At 41.3% G+C, this 19,522-nt stretch overlaps 1 protein-coding gene across 2 annotated transcripts in view; it reads left to right on the top strand.

Annotated features, from left to right (window-relative positions):
- Positions 1-19,522, top strand: part of Oseg4 (intraflagellar transport protein Oseg4) — an 87,572-nt gene that overhangs the window by 41,643 nt on the left and 26,407 nt on the right. For both annotated transcript variants that reach the window (XM_075690209.1, XM_075690208.1), the window contains 9 exons: positions 356-424; positions 1,751-1,879; positions 4,338-4,426; positions 4,519-4,636; positions 6,460-6,545; positions 8,776-8,922; positions 12,602-12,734; positions 15,947-16,009; positions 16,922-17,134. In XM_075690209.1, coding sequence (XP_075546324.1) covers positions 356-424; positions 1,751-1,879; positions 4,338-4,426; positions 4,519-4,636; positions 6,460-6,545; positions 8,776-8,922; positions 12,602-12,734; positions 15,947-16,009; positions 16,922-17,134 — 1,047 coding nt within the window. The remainder of the gene's footprint in view (positions 1-355; positions 425-1,750; positions 1,880-4,337; positions 4,427-4,518; positions 4,637-6,459; positions 6,546-8,775; positions 8,923-12,601; positions 12,735-15,946; positions 16,010-16,921; positions 17,135-19,522) is intronic.

The following is a 19,522-nucleotide window of genomic DNA, read 5'->3' as shown; positions in this document are numbered from 1 at the left end:
TGCATATTACAGATTTCTTTTTTAACTCCCAGTACTTGTACTAAGCATAACAAGTTACTACTTTCATTCATGGTCCTTGAGGTGTTTCTTAAGTTTCACGTAAGAGTTCTAAAACATTGTCTTAGTAATTATTGCTGCTATACATCCATTCAAAACACCAGTGATCAGGCTATAATTCTATGTATCGCTGTATAGATTGCGACTACTATGTCTTGAAATAAAATTTTAGAACATGAAAGCATCGAAAATGAGCACATTTAAGTAGTAACAAAAGAGTTAGAGCTGTTTTAGTATGCATTATAAGCATTGTGTTTAAAAGTGTTTAAACATTTTGTTATGGCATTCACATGTGCAGGACAACTCTGAGCTGTTTGTGTTGATGGAGAAGACTCGCATGTATGTCTTCCGCAACTTGGATCCAGAGGTGAGCATCTATTGGATGATAGAGGTCGTGATGTTGCATTAATTGGTTTTAGCAGAATGACAGGCATTGTTATAATGGAACAATATTAAAGTAAATGTCTGAAGCAGTGGAATGTACAGCAAAACTTCGCTCATGCTATTAGAAAAAAATTGAAGGAAAAGCACACTAACCGAGAAAATGTACGATCCAAAGTCACCAAAAAATTGGCAGACTCAACTGTAGTTTACACTGTAATATGAAGTATTGTGCAACTAGACACTGATACTCGCTGAGTTGGTGGGGCCCGAGATGCATGTTGTCGTTTCCCTTTTGTGTAGTACCATAACGGGAAACTGAAAGGAAATCGAGTTGGTGGTTGATGCCAAAATACAATGCAGCCAGAGCGAAACATGACACTCACTGCTGGCGCATTTGGGTTATTGTCTGTTAAAAGCGTGCAGTATGTTTACAACGGCACTATGCATGGGTGCTGTAAAACAGATAGGGGAAGATGCTTATCGTATAGAGTTCGTGGCGATAGTTGCAGATGCGACATGTGATTACCTGCGAGGTGATTTGCTGGTATCGAAAGAAGAAACTGGGTGTGTGCCAGCATTTTCACATGATGCAGGCGAGCGAGTACTGCGAGGAAGCTGCCATGGCAGGCATCTACTGTTCTTGATCGTGGGTGCCTCGCGCCTTTTCTTGTTCACATGGGATCTGGTGGCTGGAAAATGTATCAGGCAATTGCATTTTGGCGATGTACTGAACATTGGTACTGAAAGATAGTGTTTTTGAGGAACTTTTTAACCGGTAGAAGGTGTAACTGTATTAGGTCATTTACTGTGTTCTCCATTGCTTACATTGGCACCGGGGAATTGTATGAAATGGGATACTATCGACAAGGTTCTACTCTATTTCAACGTTCTAACAAAAAATTTGATAGCCTAGCATTGTGTTTGTTACACCCAACCTTCTTCATGTGATCAAAAATGTATTGTTTGGAGATGCAATATGTGAAAAGATTTTGAACTAATGCGCTGGCATACTGCTCCTATTCACATGTTAACCCCCCCTCCACCCCCGTCATGCACAAGACTACTGTAGGCGCTACTGTGAAAGCAGCAGAAGGGAGTTGCAAGTCATTGCTTGCCGCTAGTTGATAATAATGTATTGTTAGTGATAACATTGTGTTGGGATGTATTGAAATCATGCTTATTCAAGGCAATGCATGCCAACATACCGAATGCTAAGGTCTTACTGCTGGCACTATGTAGCAATATCTTTCAAATAAATGCTTGCTGCATCTTAAAGGTTGGTATGCCTCCCTCGGTTTTTTCTCCTCAGGAACCGGTCATGTCAAGTGGATACATTTGCAGCTTTTCAAATTTGGAGATCAGAACGGTCCTGTTGGATGAAATCATGCAAGATCCAGAGAACCCACGCCAGGAATTTGTCTGCAACATGGAAGCAAAGGTTGGTATATGGGCACATTTGTCTCTCACTGGCATAGCTTTTTATATGTTATTTGTTTTACAGTCCACATTTGTCATTGCCAGTGCAGAATGTGGCATGGGCCTGTATTTTGTTGGAGTAGTTTTTCTGCTATTTTGTTATCTTGTTATTTGTCACACCGAGTGACCAATTCTAGCAGTAATGATGGCATGGTGGTTATGCGAAGCTATGAGAAATATCAAAAAGAAAGGCTAAAGAGAAGGATCATTAAAAAAACCTAATCTAATAACTATCTTGACTATTTTGACTTGCTTGTAATAGATAGGAGGCTGGATTCGTAAACTTGAATACTTTGGATCAGTGCTAACCAAACTCTGCTGTCGTGTGAGTGTCAAAAAGCACGGATATCTTTCATTGCAACACCATTCTCATCACCCTAGCTGCATGCAATGGAAGAAGTTCCTCAATTTCAGCACATATTTCAGCACTAGAACAGCAGTACAGAAACTAAAATGTCATTTGAGATTCTTTGCTGTCTTAATAATGTACTGGTTCAGGACAGTCACAGAAAGACAAAAAGAAAAAGAACATGCCGGTAAAATTAACCATTGCAGTCATCAAAATGTGCTCATTTGCTCTGCTAGCTCAGGCCGAATACTACTAGGTGGATGACTTTAGTGACTTGAGTACTTAAGGTGAGGACAGAGCATTATTTTATCCAAAATTTTCCTGAAATAATATGGCAGCCAAAAAACCATTGGTTGTCGCTTCCTTAATGTTTCCCAAGCAGTTCCCACTCATATTGAGTTGTGTGTGGCAGTTGAGAACTTGATGTTGTAAAAGTAAGTGTAATGTGGTTCATATTCACAACATTCTTTGTGACTATGAAATAAGCTTTTATATAGCGATCAAGTGCTGCAGCTGAAGGTGTGCTATGCATTTAGCGCATCACAATTCTCTCACTTTTCATAACTGCTGTAACTTGCAGATTTGCATTTAAAGATTGTAAACATGCCCAGAAGATTGCTTTTTTGGCAAGTAATTGGTGTGTTTGGTTCCAAAGGGAAGAGGTGTAAATTTGTCTTGACACCTTTGAAGAAACGGTCACTTCAATATAATGTGTTTTTTTTAAATCTAGGAAGCACAATATTTCTTTTAGTTGTACGGACACCATTGTAGTCATTACAACATACCACAGTTGAACCCACTTATAACGACACTAATTTTAATAATATATCGCTTATAACAATGAGTGCTTACATAAATGCCCCGATGCTGCATTATTGGTTTTAACAATGAAATCTGGCTGCTGGGTGTCCGTGCCTAAAGGTAGTGACATGCGAAATCCTTGAAAAGAAAAAGTAAAATGAGAAATTCAAGCTGCTGCATGATGTCCCACTTCGCGCACCTCTCTACTGTCGCCCTTCCACTCCTTCCAAACACGAATGGGCTGTCGCCATAGCTCTGCACCTCGCCACTCTCCGAAACGGGAATGGACAGTGCCGACAGCGCTGCTTGCATGTTGCTCACTGGCTCCTGATTCAGTGCAGTTCTGCAAACAGCTTATTCGCTCGCGTTCGTCTTTGTTGGTTGTGTAGAAATTGTTCCTGGCCACATGGTTTCTCAGCCTCGTTTGACTTGCTGCTGAAACGGAAGATGGCTGATCACGACATTGCCAGTGAAAAGAAAGCACACAGCTATAGATTTGGAAACTAAGTGCTTCTAGCCGACGAGGTGGTCATTGCGAATGTGCTTGCATCTGATACTGACGCCGATGATAGCAGCAATGACGCGGTAGGGCAGGCTGCCTCAACGGTGTCCTCACAGGAGGACCAGCAGATGATTCAGTCCCTCCGGGGCTTAATTTTCATGAGGAGCCTTTCACTGTATTACGTGGAGCACCTGGATGCCTTGGAGAAGGATGTTGGCAAGCTTCGCATAAAGCATGCAAGGCTGATGGACATAGGGTTCTCTCGTGCAAGCCAGTGAGAAGTACGTGGCAAGATGCTTGTGGTGATCTCGCCTCAGCATTTCTTCTGGATTTCTCAAGCTGACAGGCTGCCACGGCAACCTTCTGACATTTTTTAAAAGGCCTCTTTTGGGACCACCAAAGCAATGTCTTGGCAGACATTTTGTAAGTGGGTCCAACTGTATATACTTGGTTACAGCCTAAGGGTTCTGCAGAAGCTGCACCCGCAAGATCTCCTTGCAGCTGACCTTCGTTCTTAATCTCTCATAATATGGTTCGTGAGAGATGCTGATATTGAAGGAAGGTCACCTCCATAATGATGTTAAGGAAACTAATGAACATAACATTTATTTTGGTTGAACCACAGTGTGTTTGCCATTGCATGTTCAGGTTGTCACAGCCTAGCTTTTGATTTCCCTTCTTAATTTACTTTAGAAAACTTACGAAAGATTTTTCTTCTGTGCTATGCAACATTGTTATACTACTCTGTCGATTTCTTTTTGTCTGCAGTCTTTGAGAGATTCTAGAGACCTCTTAGCCAAGGTGGGCATAGAGGAGGCGACGCAGTTTATTGAAGACAACTCCCACCCAAGACTGTGGTAAGGCATTTCTTTAGTTTTTTTTCTTTCTTTTGCATTCCTGGCAAGCTCTGTCTTCCTGCAATCAGTGAAACTCTTTTTTTTCTGTGCAGGCAACTTCTGGCTGAAGCGGCCCTGCAGAGAATGGACTTTCAAACGGCGGAAACGGCTTTTGTGCGTTGCCGAGACTACCAGGGAATCCAGTTTGTCAAGCACATAGCCACTTTGCCCGTGAGTCATACGCCTTTCATTTTAGAAGTTGTTGCCTCAAATTTTGTGTGTACGAAATTGTGGCACCACCATTTGGCACCATCTCATCATACCTCGTTAACTTCATAATGTCAGTGGTATACTGTCATGCTGAAATCTGTTCATAAATGACCAAGTTTCCTAAAATGCAAAATCTTTAATAAAAGACAGTATAGACAAAATTTTAAGCATTTACTTATACAAAACCTCCCACATTTATTGCAAAAGTGAAGCGTAACAGCACCATACAAGGAAATGAAGGAAAATAAAAATTATCATTGACCAGCTGGGCTCGTCCGTGGCCATATTTACCGTAAATGTGTAAATGACCCTAGATCATTTATGGCACTGAAGAGGTTATAGTGTAGAAGCACCCGCTTCCTTGCTTAATAGTCTATGGCATTCTACTGCTTAGTACGAGGTTGTGGGCACGATTGCTGATGATGGTGACACGTTTCTGATGGTAATGGAATTTAAAGATGCCAACTTACTGTGGGTACAGTTTGCTGGTTCCCATTTGTAGTGTGAAGCAGGACAGACCACATGCACGATTGGCATGACACATATTGCTCAGACTCGCAGAGTGCTGCACAACCAACCACACAACAACCACCTACGGAGGTGCACAATGTGGTACTTGTATGCTCTCACACCAGCAGTGTGCACGCGCCGATACAGATAACATTGGTGAGCCAAGCACGCGAGGCATCCACGTGACTTGCGGCCTGCAACACCAAGATCTACACATAGGAAAAAGAAGCACATCTGTGCTGTTCGAAGTTATCTTGGAACCCTGAACAGCGGCATCCCTTAAATGTGGTGTGTGTGATCTGGTACTCTAGAGGGGCGATCAGTTAATGATCCATATGTGGTTGCATTCTGTGCATGTAGTTTGGCACTGAAGCTGGAGCCAAGCTCTTGGTTGGAAAAAGCATTCTATAAGCCAAGAAAGCGTTCAGTCAGTGATGACTTGCTTAGCTAATCAGACTTATGTGGCTGTTCTTCTGATACATTGACTTGGACACTATAAATTGTTGCTTGAAAAGTAGGGACATAAAAATAATATCTGCACTGCACTACAGAGAAAGAGTGCAAATGGATCTTGGATGAAATTCCGTTAGTTGGAATTTGCAGTTACTGTACTAACTACAATGAGTAAAATTTTTAATTTGAGCTTGTTGAAGAGGGCAGCCTACATGAATTTACGATGTGAACACTGCTGCTACTTGCTGCCACATTTTCAACAACTATCGGACCACTTGCTGTCATTACATTAGTTACACCAGATATAACTTGAAGAAAAAAGAACTTTGAAGAAACAGAAGTACTTGATGAACCTGGCCATTTGGAAAGGTATGAAATGAATGTGCACTCCATGGACTACCAGTTGACGAGCTTTAGTCGAGCTGAAACAGCTGAGAAGCACGGGACGAGGCAAGAACACAGATGACATTTACAGTGAACCGCCCTACAGCTGTGGCTGAGAAAATTGTACGGAGTAGTTTATTTTGAATGCTAACGCAGAAAAACGCCAGAGAAAGGCTCACCAGATGCATCCTCCTGGTTCCTGTGGGAAGTCATCAACTTGCTGTGCATACAATTTCTTTGACTACTGTGTTCTTCAAGCATAGCTTGAGTGGGCGCTTTTTAAGAAAGATTATACCTATGTTGTATACAAACAAAACACAAAGTTGTTCTTTTATTTCATGGTAAATGTGGCATTCAAGGGTTTTAATGTGAAACATGAAATCAACGAGAGTTGACACGAAACATAAGATGTGCTTTCATTGCTGCTTGATTTTCAGAATGAAGACATTCGCAAAGCAGAGGTCAAGGCATATTTCAAGCAGTTTGATGATGCGGAGAAAATCTACTTGGAAATCGACAGAAGGTGGGGTGTGATGATGAAACCGGTACTAATTTGATAAGATCTGGTTATAACTTTAACTGAGGTTATGTGAGTAGAAATAGTTTCTGTGTAGTCATTCTTGTTTTGCTTGAAATTTAAAATAACTTGTCTTTCACCTTTGCATCCACATAATTCTGGCTCAGTGTGAGCACTGAGTGCTAGCTTTATTTAAAAAATAAGCTAGGGAATGCAAATATGATCTTAACTCAAAATTAAGCACCCTTACTTAATTGTATGTTGGACCTCAGAACAAGGAAGGAACTTGGGATTTACTCAGGTTTACGTTCGATGCTCTACTCTTCGCTTTTTTTTTTCCTGAGGTACCATTTTATCATGGTAAGAAAACGCTTCATATCATAGGGTGCTTGATTTCGCAATAATGCAGCATTACATTTGGCATCAATAACTGAGAAAATGTTAAAATTCTGTGCAGCTTGTAACTGTAGCCAATAAAATGGCAAAACAGTATGTTGTTTGCATATACTAGTACACGCTGGAAACTGAACACCAGGCTGCATGCTCATTCTGTGCAAATCTTAACTTTTGTTTTCTCAAATCCTGTGGTATGTTCATTTTTGTGGCTGACTGCACATGCTCCACACACAATGAATGTGTCCTTCCTGGGGGCATGATTTGGGTGCATATGGTGAGCACTCTGACCCACGTATAGCAATTTAATATTTCAGGAGCTGTATAATATGAAAGCTCAATTCATAACAAGCTTAAAGTAACATTCAATAACTTTGCTGGAGGATAGGAGTTCACATTAGTTCACATTTGATAACAAGTTTGTATAATCAATGAATGTATACATTGATCTATTCAGGCAATCAGGAGGAGGGGAAGCAGATTTTCAGAAATAAATCTCCAGGACAGTCCAAATAGAATAGGTACCAAGGGAAGAGAATTGCTGCAGAGGACAGCAGAAAATTATTATAATGGTAGGTTGTGATTAAGAAATTTGCAGGTTTTATGTGACTTGAGCTGACACAAAACAAGGGTGGTTGTTGACCTCTGGGAAGCTCTTGTCCTTTAGTAGGCTTACACTAGGTAAATGATTATGAAAGCATAATTTGTGAGAAGCAGGAAATGAGTAATGTGCTTGCGCAGTACTTCTCTCTTTCTTTTTTGAGGACTATCATCATTGTCTGAAATTTAATAATTGGTTTGGTTAGATCTCTTTGCTTAAATGACTTTGCATGTCACTTTTAAGTTAGATATTTGTTTAATTTGTTTTGCTCTTTTTTGTTTGCACCTATGTGTTATATTATGTTGCAGTTGAAGATTGGTTAAGTTTTTGCGTTTGGGACTAAACTACTTGCCATGTCGTACTGTAAGCCTCCACGAAGGTGAAGTGAAACATAAAGGGACCTTGGAAGTGCATTCATTCTAATGAAAGCTCGCCTTAACGGAATTTTTAAAAAAAAATTTCCATTCCATGTTTGCAGAGATACCAGAGCGATAGTTGTTAAAGCTCGACTTCAGCAATGGTCATTTTTTTCTTTCATTGTGTTTTACTTTGTTAATATTTGTATGATGAAGCCCATGCAAATGACTTTTTTTTGACAATGTCGGCGGAGTATCTCAAATTTCTCAGTTGCAAGTAGCGCTTCATCCTGTGTCTATTTGTTCTTACTTTTTTTTTCTGCCCTCACTTTGTGTTTCTAAAGAAGACAGAAACAATGGTCTCCAAATTGTTCAGCTTATCAAAGGATTCACTTTAACAGAGTTCATCTTACAGGGAGACCACTGCATTTTGCAAGCTCGTACATACCTGTATCATTTCTCTCACCCTATGTTCTCATTATTTGAGTTGTGCCCTTTAAGTTGAGTTGCTTTTTCCTTTGTGCCTAGTTATTGATTGCTTGCATGTCACTTTTGTTTTGTTCGTTCCAGTCATGCTGACTGCTGCCGCATCTTCTGATTTTCCCCTTCCACTGTCACGGTGTTTCGCACCTTGTGCTGTTCTAGTCCTGCCAAGACCAAAATTGGGAAAGTGTACATATACATATGCGAACGACATTTTACTCGAGCAAGAGGGAAATAAAAAGAAGGAAAGAGCCTAGTCACATTGCGGTAGATAGTTACAAGACTACTGCTGCAAAACAGATTATGAGAATGAACAATGGGAGGGAACTACCAACCATACAGTGCTGGCTCACTGCTGGCCATTTGAGCGACGAAGGGGGTTTGGATGCGGTACTGCTCGTAGGGATCTGGCCGTGTCCTTACGCAAGATGCTCGGAGACTGGTTCCGCGTTGTCCAGCTCCTGAAAAGTGGCAACAGCGGCACAGACGACAGGCAGCTCGAGGAAGCCTGGAATGCGATAGGGGACTACTACGCAGATAGGCACAAGTGGTGAGTTTAGATTCTTATCATTCCGCAGACGTTCGCCCAAATTTGTGCAGCATTGCTGCTATTTAGGGGTATTTTCATTTGTTACGTTCGCTATGGCAAAAGCAAGAACACGTGGAACAGATACAGGAGACGTGAAAGGAAAAACTGTCATCCACCCAAATGTAGCACGAAGCCACAAAGTCCTACAAAGACAGTTTTCCCTTTCATGACACTTCTTCGACCTTGCAGGATTCTGCAGAACTGACTTGCCAGACACAACAGATAGGGACATGGTACTTCATTAACCATGTTTCATTAATCACACAAATGATGGCCACCTCTTCAAGTAACCCAGCTGAAGTGTCAGAATTGCATTACGTAAAATTGATCATATCTAGGGATCTGTGTAACATCGAAAACAGGCATTATGTTATTCCTGGAAAGAAGAGTCTTTCAACAAAGTCCATCTTATTCTAATAATGTCACCATGTCCTGTTGCACCTTAACTTGAAGTTCAATCTTTTAGGCTAATCAAGAAACTAATTAATATTTATTATAACCTTTTTTTTGAAGGGGGTAGGGTAGGGTAGGCTGGTGGCTAGCTATTGACCCTTTTCGCGGCGATCCTGTGAGCGCTGCCATGTTTGATCATGTGCTGACGCGTCCATTGCTTGCCACAACTGCCTCTGTTGCCTCTGCATTTACAATGGGTGTGTATGATGCCGGTGTAGCTTAGTAAACCTCTGTTTCAGGAGATGTCATAAACAGTGACTGGATGGACGACATGAAGCTTTGGAGAACATGTAAAAGCAGTTCGGAAGCTTATTAAGCTATGTCCAAATGGCGCGATAAGCATATATGGTGCTTGTTTTAAAAGCGACGCTAAATATGTATTCCAAGCTATCCAAAATTTCCGCTAATGAAATCAATCAAAATTAGTGTGTTTTGCTCTTCGTTCCTTATTTGGCAAATATTTTGAAGCAGCGGCTTGTCATATTTTTGACTCAGTAAATTTCCTTGGTACAGTCACTATCTGATTATTTTTGCCTAATTGCTCACGGACGTGCTCAGTTCCGATAGATTTGTTCTTGCTGCGCGCAAGGCTTAAAACATAGCTGTTTTGTACATTGTAATACCTTGTAGCAAAGATGTATTACAGCTAGTAACTCGCTTACTCTTATGGACCGTCACGAAACGTTCAGCTTCGACCATTTGTGCGCTATCAGTGTAGTCCGTCATTTATTGTGTGTGTGTATGGTATGCATACATTCAACTGTGCGCCAATTCACTTATTGACACGTTGGATATAGAGTGGGCGTAAAATTCCGTGCCAGTTCGGGTAGATGTGTATAGATACTGTGTGCTAGACATGCTATGACAGAAAGTGCTACTACTCCCTTTGTCATTGTTTAATGAGCGATACTCACTCTTGCCAATGTTCCGGGGCTGAAGCACTTTCTTTGAATGTTAGCAATACAACGCTGGCAGATGAGCAAATTTTCATGTCCTCGAAGAAAGCGGTACATCTTGAAGTGCCGGTAACACGTACGGACAGTTGCAGCAATGGTCTGCGAACTTGGTTACACAGACTCATTTCATTCCTTAATATCCCAGTCACTATTTTTGCAGCCAATTACTGCACATGCCTTCAATCCACATGATTCAATCCAGCATGATTGGAGCACAGTGCGTTAGTGAAAACTCAGTTGCATTTCTGACAGCTGATTGCACACAAACAAGATGGGAGCGGTAATGGTTTCGTATTCGTGCGCTGTCGCTGAGGCGACGTGTGGCGTGCCACCGAAAGCGCCATCTCATTCCTCTAGAACAAACTGCTCTGCAAAAAGGGTCAATGGAATTGGTGACAGTTATGAACCACATCCAGTCAGTGCATATCCGTTTCAGGTTGTGGGGCCGGGCTAGTTGGTCTTCCATGATGATCCATGGCGCCTTTCTGTTCTTTTCCCACTGTCGCACTGTGCACATCATCATATCCACATCTTGCAGGGAAACTTTTCGTCTGTTTTGCTTTTACGCTCTCAACATTGAGCTGTGCCTTCCACTGACACACTACTAATCATTACTACGTCATGTACCCTAAGCTGTTCCTGCAGCTTCTTGGACTGCACTTCCCTTTTTAGGCACTGTCTTTCAGAAGCATTACATACATTAGGAAATGTTTAGAAAGAAGCTCAAGCTGCTAGAGTCTCGCTCATACATTCTTGGTGCTCCCAGCTTATATCTTAATGCTGGATAACAGTGAATATATCTTCTTGGCTCATCAAGAGTGGGTGAATGAGGAAGGGAAACTTCAGGCTGAAGCCAGTGTTTCTATAAGGCAACTTGTGCGATTTGCCCATGAAGCAGCGCTGAATAAGGTGGATGAATGTAGATAAATAATGCAAATGAGTGTTGATGAAATTAATGGAGACATGAGAATGATGACGTTGAAGCATCTTTGCAGGCAGCAGTTCAGTTTTGTGAATTCCCTGGGACATGACGGTATACTTGAGCCCTTGCCTGCAGGCATAGCACTCCCCCCAAAACACCGAGCACCAGGCAGGCAACAGCTGGTTCATTAAAAGGACACTAAAGGCAAATATTAAGTCAAGCTAAAGTGATACATTAGTGCTTAAGAATCTCTAAAGTGTCAATATTAACGCAAGCAGGGCATTAATAATAGAGAAACTGAGGTAAATGCAGGACATGATTAAAGACTTCCCCGGGGCATTTAAGCACTTCCCCGATGATGAAAGCACTCCTCAGTTAAATTCTGTCACTAGTACTCAACAGCTCGTTGCAAAAACATTATTGTATTGTATTATAAGACGAAATGAAATGCTACTTATCCAGTTATATTTTATTTTTAGAAAAAAGAACTAGTAATTGAAATTACCTTTGATAACGACTTAAACGATCGAAAGGTTTCGTTTTCGCTCGACTTTGCATCACCCACACTTTCGCATTTCAGCAGTTCCATTATCGTGTAGTGCTGTGCTGGTTTTACTGGTTCGCGAAACTTGCAGAAACTGCTAGTAACAGAGAATTCAACTTCTATGTTATGTCGCGGGATGCCCGAATGGTCTACGCCACTTGACCAAAAAGCAGCTGCAGCGGCGAATACACCGCTCTGTCTTGGCTCGGCGTCGCCGTCTATCGAGCGCCGTTTTACTCACCGAAGGCAGCAAAGGGTGATGATGGTGTATGCAACGTCATCACTACCCCGGTTGAGTGGTGGGAGATTTGAATTTTCTCGTAAACTAAGTCCTTTCTTGGCATGAAACAAGCATTGCGAGGTTTCTGGAATGATAGTTAAACAGTCTACGTCTACTTATTATATGCCTTTAGTGGCCCTTTAAGGCAACAGCTGCTGTCCTTCGCAGCGTTTATATGTGTAGCTAACTCATCCCTCAGGTGTAAAGAGTACAAACGGGCACAAAAACTTCATGTTGAGGGTTAGGTAAATCTATTTAGGCTCAAAGACAGGTGCTACATTAGTCTTGGAAGGAGGAGTCTTCCAGTAAACCCGTTTTCTTGGGTCATGTGTTTTCGCAGACGAGTATTTTAATTTCTCACATTTTCTTTTCCTAATAAAAAAAAAATGTTGATGCATCACTCAGGTTCACCCATATTTTCAGTGCTGATACAACATTTGTGCTGGCATTACCAATACACTCCTCCTGCCTTTGTATTTTTGAAGGGACAATGCAATCACGTACTACAAGCAAGGGCACAACCATGGTCGCTTGGCTCAAGCTTATTTTGCCATGGAAGATTACAATGGTCTGGAGAACCTCATGAAGAGCCTGCCAGAGGGGCAGCCTCTGCTGAATGTAGGTGGTCAAATTCACGCAGTATACGTACAGAGTTCTTGCTTGTGTGCTCTCGCTCATGCCGGGTTGGTTGGTCCTGAAAAGGCCTATCCAACGATTGCACTGTTGCCCTCGTTACCTCTCATGACTTGCATAAACAGGTACGAAAAGCCAATGAATCTGTACCTAGGTGCAACCATTCCTGGGGCTGCCATTTTGGACACTTGTCAGATTCCTTCATGTTTTCGAGTTTTCCATCTCGTCAGACCCGATTGGCTCACAGGGCCACTGCACCTCTCTCTATTTGGCTCAAAATGCTAACGTGGTGGAATTTGGCAGTTTCCAGAATAGCACTGCAGGTTGGCTCTTGCAGTGACCTATATTTATGACTTGTTGCTTTGATAGCTCTGCTGCTTTGATAGCTTTGTTGCTGTGGTAACCTATGTGTAGCTCTAAGCCAAACGAAGAAACAGCTTCTGGTGCTAACAGCTGCATCGATGTCTTACTTTGACAAATTGCTTTTTTTTTACAAGCTTTACTAGTCTATGCAGGGGTTAGTGTTCCCTTCTAGTTCACTTTAGTACAGTCACATTGTTTGCACTATAGATGTATACATTTGCTTCAATTAAAATTGCCTTTGCATTCTACTTATATCACATTGGAGTTGGCCTGTTGGTGCCCTCTTATGTGAAATGTGAAACCCAGCTTTGTGGTAGCAGGTTAAAATAATTATGCTTTTAGTAGAATTCTTTATTGCCAATGTTAGTACTTTACAACCATTACGAGCATTAAAAAAAAGATTTCTACAACCTTCACGCAAATACCAAAAGCAACTATGTAGTTTGCGTAAGGCAGCTAGTTCTATGCGTAGCCCATGAAGACATTGTGTGCTGAAAGAACCCACAACACCCAGTGAAGCTCCATGTTGGTTAGTATTTTGGTGCAACCAAGTGACAAGAATGTGTGACAAGACCAAATTTGAGAATGAAATAGACAAAAGCAGCAGTTATGGTGAGGGAGTAGCAATAGGAAGATATGGGTGGATTAAGATGCATATGTTCATGTTAAAAATGAAGGGGGGCCATCTGATGCTCACATGTATACTTGAATGTGTGGGCTAAAGTGCCCTCATCTTACAGGTGCAGAAAGCTTTAATTGGTATGCTTCTGGAAATTTGAAGTAACACATCTTGAATTGTGTTGAATCTCTCACCATAGTGCCACATTAACAGCAGTGGCGCTAATACTTCAGCATCAAGAGCTTGGTTTTTGGCCGCATTGTGCGGAGCTTTGTTTTGGACGCTTCACACTTGTAAGAATCAACTTCGTGATGATGTATTTACTTTGCCTGGCTTTGTTTTCATAAGGATTGGTTTGATATAGTAAATTGTGTTTTTGAATTTATCACCTGCATGAAAAAAAATCACTATATTTAAGTGCGAAAGAGGTGTGGAGTTGGTGTTACAGGTTATGTGCTAGCTTAGCCTTAGGATGGGGAGTGTTGTGGTGACCGTGGCCAGGAACGTGGAGTGTACTTTAGTGCCTTATGAGACTACAGCAGTAGGAGTTACATGCAGAATTAAGAAGCGCACACCTTACACAGGACAGGGAAGTAAGCAAAAAAGAAGTGCTATTTCGCAACTAAAGTTTACTGATAGTATACTGCACACATATAAAGAAACAAGGAAGGTGCATAGACCTCACATCTCCTGAGAAGCCAGAAACACCGTAGTCATCTTCCAATACATATGAAAAATCAAATCCCAGCATTCTTTCTAAAAACATTTGTTGATTGCCGAATAAGAAGACAGTACATGCCTTCTCATTTCTTATGATATAAAAAGCTTCTATTGACTCGTGTGCAAGTGTGTCTCCACTCTTACACATAATTCATGCTTGCGTGCCAGCATGAATATGCTCACACACAGGCAAATAAAATAGAAGCCTTTTATATCAGAAAGAAGATGTACATCACTGATACATCTGTGTTATTGCACAGCAATGAACAAGTGTTTTTAGAAGGAATGCTGTGATTTGGTTTATTGTGTGCATTGCAAGATGACCACAATGTTCCTGGCCTCTCATGTACGACATGGTCTGCATACCTTCCTTGTTACTTTATGCATATTATTACAGGGAGTACTTACACAGCTGTAGCCAGCAGGTCATAGACAAACAAAAGATAAAAGTATGAGTAGCCGGCAGTTTCATAATGCAATGAATTATAGGGGAAGCTGGCAAATGGCACATCAGTGTACCAGTCGCTGTGATAGTCGGAAATGCACATAGAGAGCATCTCAGTCACTGTACAGTTGAGATGTTCTGGAAGTCCGTTAGGCTGGGGTTGACAGGAAGTGGTAAACTTGTGGTGAGTAGCACATGAGCGTAGAAGGTTGTCAACCGTGCAAGACAGCAAGCAGCGACCACGGTCTGAGTAGCTGCCGAGGAGCACCATGCTGGAAGAGGATGTTGTAAAGCAGGAAATGAGCAGCGTCAATTGTGCAGCTGGTTGGAAGTGTTTGTGTGATCACATATCGTGTGGTATGATCAGTAGCGACTGCCACCCATTTGTTCCCCCCCCGATCAATGTTTGAAGGGCGCCTAGCAAGTCCAACCCCGCACAATAAAATGGCTCGGTAGGGATTTCAATGGGCCGAAGGCGTCCAGCAGGGAGTGTCGTCATCATATGCGGTTATAGGTTCTGGAGACGCATAAATGTCTGGAAGTTGCAACATCATGAAGTTGTGGGAGGACATCCTTGCACAGTTGATGTGGGATGAGGAGGAGAAGTTTAGCGCCATCAATATGTATTCTGTATGTTCTGAATAAACTTTAGTTGCGAGGTAGTGCTTGTATTGTGCCTACTTCCCTGTCCCGTCTAATGTGTGTGCTTGTTAAACCTGCAAATATGAACCAACTAGCCCAACAAACTCAGCAACACATCCTATTAAAGTAAGAGCTGCAAAGATTGAATGTGCAAAATTAGTGGTCCTACAACTTTACTCTGCGTCAACGATTGTGCCAAGTTTGCATTCATATGCAGATTTTGATGTTGTTAAAAGCAGTTGCTTGGGATCCTACTTTTCTTTTCTTCTTTTCTTTGGGTTGTAATTGGGGATGTGATATAGCATGGCTTGGTCTTATTCATAAAAATACAATACACTTATGGGCACATTCTTTATGTTGAAATATTGCAACTTTCAGTTCTGACAGATTAACCTGTTTTTCTTGCAGGACATCGGCTCCATGTTTGGATCTGTTGGCATGTGTAACCAGGCTGTTGAGGCATATAAGAAGGTATATTAATGCAAAGTATTCTTTACCTCATTGTTGGCACTTTGTGGTAGGTAGGTTCCTGTCTTGGTTCACTTTAGAAAAAATAAAATAAGGTGTGACCAATATGGGAACCAAACCTCTGTAATAGGGCACAGCATTCGGGTGCTCTCAAAAAATAATAATAGTAATAATTTTTTAAAATAATAAAAGGGCCATGATTGAACGCATGCTTTTCTCGTTCCAAAGCCAGCCAGCTCTTTGAAAGACTCACCATTTGCACCCCGTGCCACTTGGTCCTCTTCTTTCCTTGTATTGCAGTACCTCTGGTACCGGCTCAGTTCACTTAGTACTTTTCTTGTACCAGCTTACACTATGTAGAAACTGCGACGTAGTGCAGACGTCATTATCACCCTAGTTAATAAAGTTTTAACATTTCTCCAGCGAAGTGCAAATGCCATCATGATTATAACGTGCACCACATGTGTACGTAGGATTGTACAACGCGTAGTCACGAATGACGTCACAATCCATGTTTCTTTCACTTAACGCTCGTCCACTACCCACGTAGAATCCAACAATCATCATGTTCTAGGCTTGTGCCGAACGGCCAATGTAGAAATCGTGCCATTGCCGTCATACAGTTGTCTACGATGAGGATGTCACCGTGCTGCTCTCGTCACACACACATGTGCACTCGCAACCTGCACACACATCTACTCAATCTACAGGAGCCCGTTAGTCCAGCTCGTATCGTTTTGCAGAACCCCAAACAATGCTGGATGACCAGGTACCTGCGAAAGGCTTCGCATAGCATAGATTCCCACAATGCGTGGGATCTGCGAAATTTTTTCCCTTCCACATCTCCGCGAGGACGTTGTTCCGGTGTGTGAGTGCTCACTGCTGCTGCCATATGTTTTTTCCTCTTATATGCAGTGCAACGAAGTGAAAGCAGCTATTGACACATGTGTATCCCTCAATGAGTGGAACACAGCAATTGAGCTCGCCAAGGAGTTCAACGTACGGGAAATCGACACACTGTTGGCTCAGTATGCACGGCGCCTTCTGGACGAAGGGAAGATTCTCAGTGCTGTTGAGCTGTACCGAAAAGCAAATCGTTTTCGGGATGCTGCCCAACTGATGTTCAAGGTGTGTTCTTGATTGTGGCACTTCTTTTTCCTTGGCCGTGTTCTGCCAAAAAGAAAAGGCCTGTGCTGAAAGATTGTGACGTTATTGACATAATCTCTGTGTAGCTCAGCTGCTGTTTACCACCTCCTTGTATATTCTGTATTGCGCCAAATATACAAAGTGTTGTCTTGGGATTTATTTGGAACTTTGAAAAATTTTTTAACTTTTTCTTTTGATGTTGGAGGGCATTGTAAAAGCTGTAGAGTGCACGAAAGGCAAGTGGCAGTGCGTAACTCGGGTGTTACGGTCAATGTTGTGTCAGGAAGTTATCAAAGTGTAAACTAGAAGATGCGAAGCACCACTCATTTTTTCCGAGGGACCGTAATTCGCATTCACGGGCATGTGCACCATTGCAGTACGTTGGCTGTGGGTGGGCTGACATCTAGCGACTTCCAGTGGACCCTCTCAATTTTTGTGGAGTAGAGAGCGCTGCTTTGGGGAGTGGATCTAACGACACAGCTGCTCCTAATCCGCCAATAAAAGATACAGGAGGCACTCTCAGTCTCCCAATGGAATAGACTTGCTCCGAAAGGAGCAGTAAAACTAGTACCGAAAGTGCTCCGAATTTGCCATTGTAATTCACCACATGTAATACTTCAGGAGAGCGCTTTGTACAGCTGTCTTGTTTATAGGCTGGTTAATCGAGGTGTTTGCTATAGGCAAACATTGCACCACCTTCAGACTAGCACCACTTTCATTCCTGAAGAGGAAGCTTTAGCTTGGGGCCTCCTATCTCAATACATGGGAAAGGACAAATTGTTTTTTTCGGCAACCACTGTACCAAATTTGATAAGGTTATTGCATTTAAAAGAAAACGTTAAAGTCTAATGACTGTCTGCTGCAAATTATTAATTTCGGTTGTCAATTTTTTATTAAAAATTGACAACAATTACAATTTTAAAAAAATAGTAGAAGTATCAAGTTTACAACTCTCACTTGGCAGTGAAAAAAATGATATCCCAATTCTATAAATTGCACCTAATAGTGCATCTAAAGTGGACAAAATTGATATGTTATACATGACTGTCAAATAGAAATAGACCTATAATGTGAAAGTTGAACCTTTGCGAAACCCTTGTAAACAGTGTAACAAATTCACGTAAGATATAAATTGACAAATCAGATTTGTCCGCTTGGTTGCTCTAATGGATGCAGTTTACATAACTGCGATATCTGTTCTAGGTGCAGAGCTACGAATTTGTAGACTTTGTGCTTCTATTTTTTTCAAACTTGCCAATTTTTGAAAATTCCATTAAGAAATTTCAGGTCCTGAATCAAATTTCTGCCTCCAACCATCGCTAGAATTTAACTTTTTCTCTCAAATGCAACAAGTTTCATTTAAATAGGCCCAGTGGTTATCTCAGAAAAGGGTTTCTGCATTTTACATATACTTGGATAGGTAGCATTGGAGTTGGGCTCAAGCTAAAGCTTCCTCTTAAGGTATGCTATGAAGCACATTGATGTTCCAGTTAAAAGTTTCCCAAAAGCCTCCCTCTAGCACTTCTAGACAATCTTAACTAGGATGCTATAAATTCTTTAAAACAGATTTTTAAATGAATACCTCAAAGTTATGCATGGCCCAGAATGTTAAGAACCTGTAGCGCTTTGGCACGACCTTTGACATAAGGCAGCAGCACTCGTGGCGTGCTGAAAATCTCGGAGGCATTCGGCTGGGGTTTACGTAATACATATCCATCAATGCCAGGTGCGTGACTCACCTGCTTAGGTGCTATTTAAGGGCTGCTAATAAGAAAATGAGACAATTACCAGCTCTGCGACTTTGCCTAGTTTGCTTCAATGGTATATGCTACTCATTTACATATATAACCAATTTACTCAAAGTAAAATTTTATTGCAGTTGGCCTTTAAAAGGAAGCTTTAGCTTGGGGGATCCTATCTAAATACGTGGGATTGAAGAAATTGTCTTCCTCAACAACCACTGCACCAAATTTGATGTGGTTTGTTGCATCTATAAGAAAAAGTTAAAATCTAGTGATTGTTGAAGCAAATTTTTGCCTTAGATCAATAATTCTTTAATAAAAATTGTTCAATATTGTTAACTTTCAGAAAATGAGACTATTAAGGTTACAACTCTGTAACTCAGCAATGAAACGCGGTATCACAATTCTGTAAATTCTATCTACTAGTGCATCTAAAGTGGACAGAATTGATGTACTATACATGGCTCTTATATACACCATTAATATGGGAGTAGGACTTCTGTAATATCTTTGTAAACATTTTAACAAATTTGCAATATTCATGTAAAATTTAAATTATTTTACAAATTTGTCCTCTTTAGGTGCTATAACAGATGTAGTTTACGGAATCTGTTTTCGATACAGTTAT

Source organism: Dermacentor variabilis, chromosome 4 (genome assembly GCF_050947875.1).
Source record: "Dermacentor variabilis isolate Ectoservices chromosome 4, ASM5094787v1, whole genome shotgun sequence".
In the NCBI taxonomy this organism is placed as follows: domain Eukaryota; kingdom Metazoa; phylum Arthropoda; class Arachnida; order Ixodida; family Ixodidae; genus Dermacentor; species Dermacentor variabilis.
Note: the sequence above shows the minus strand (reverse complement) of the source record. Positions and strands in the feature narration are given on the sequence as shown.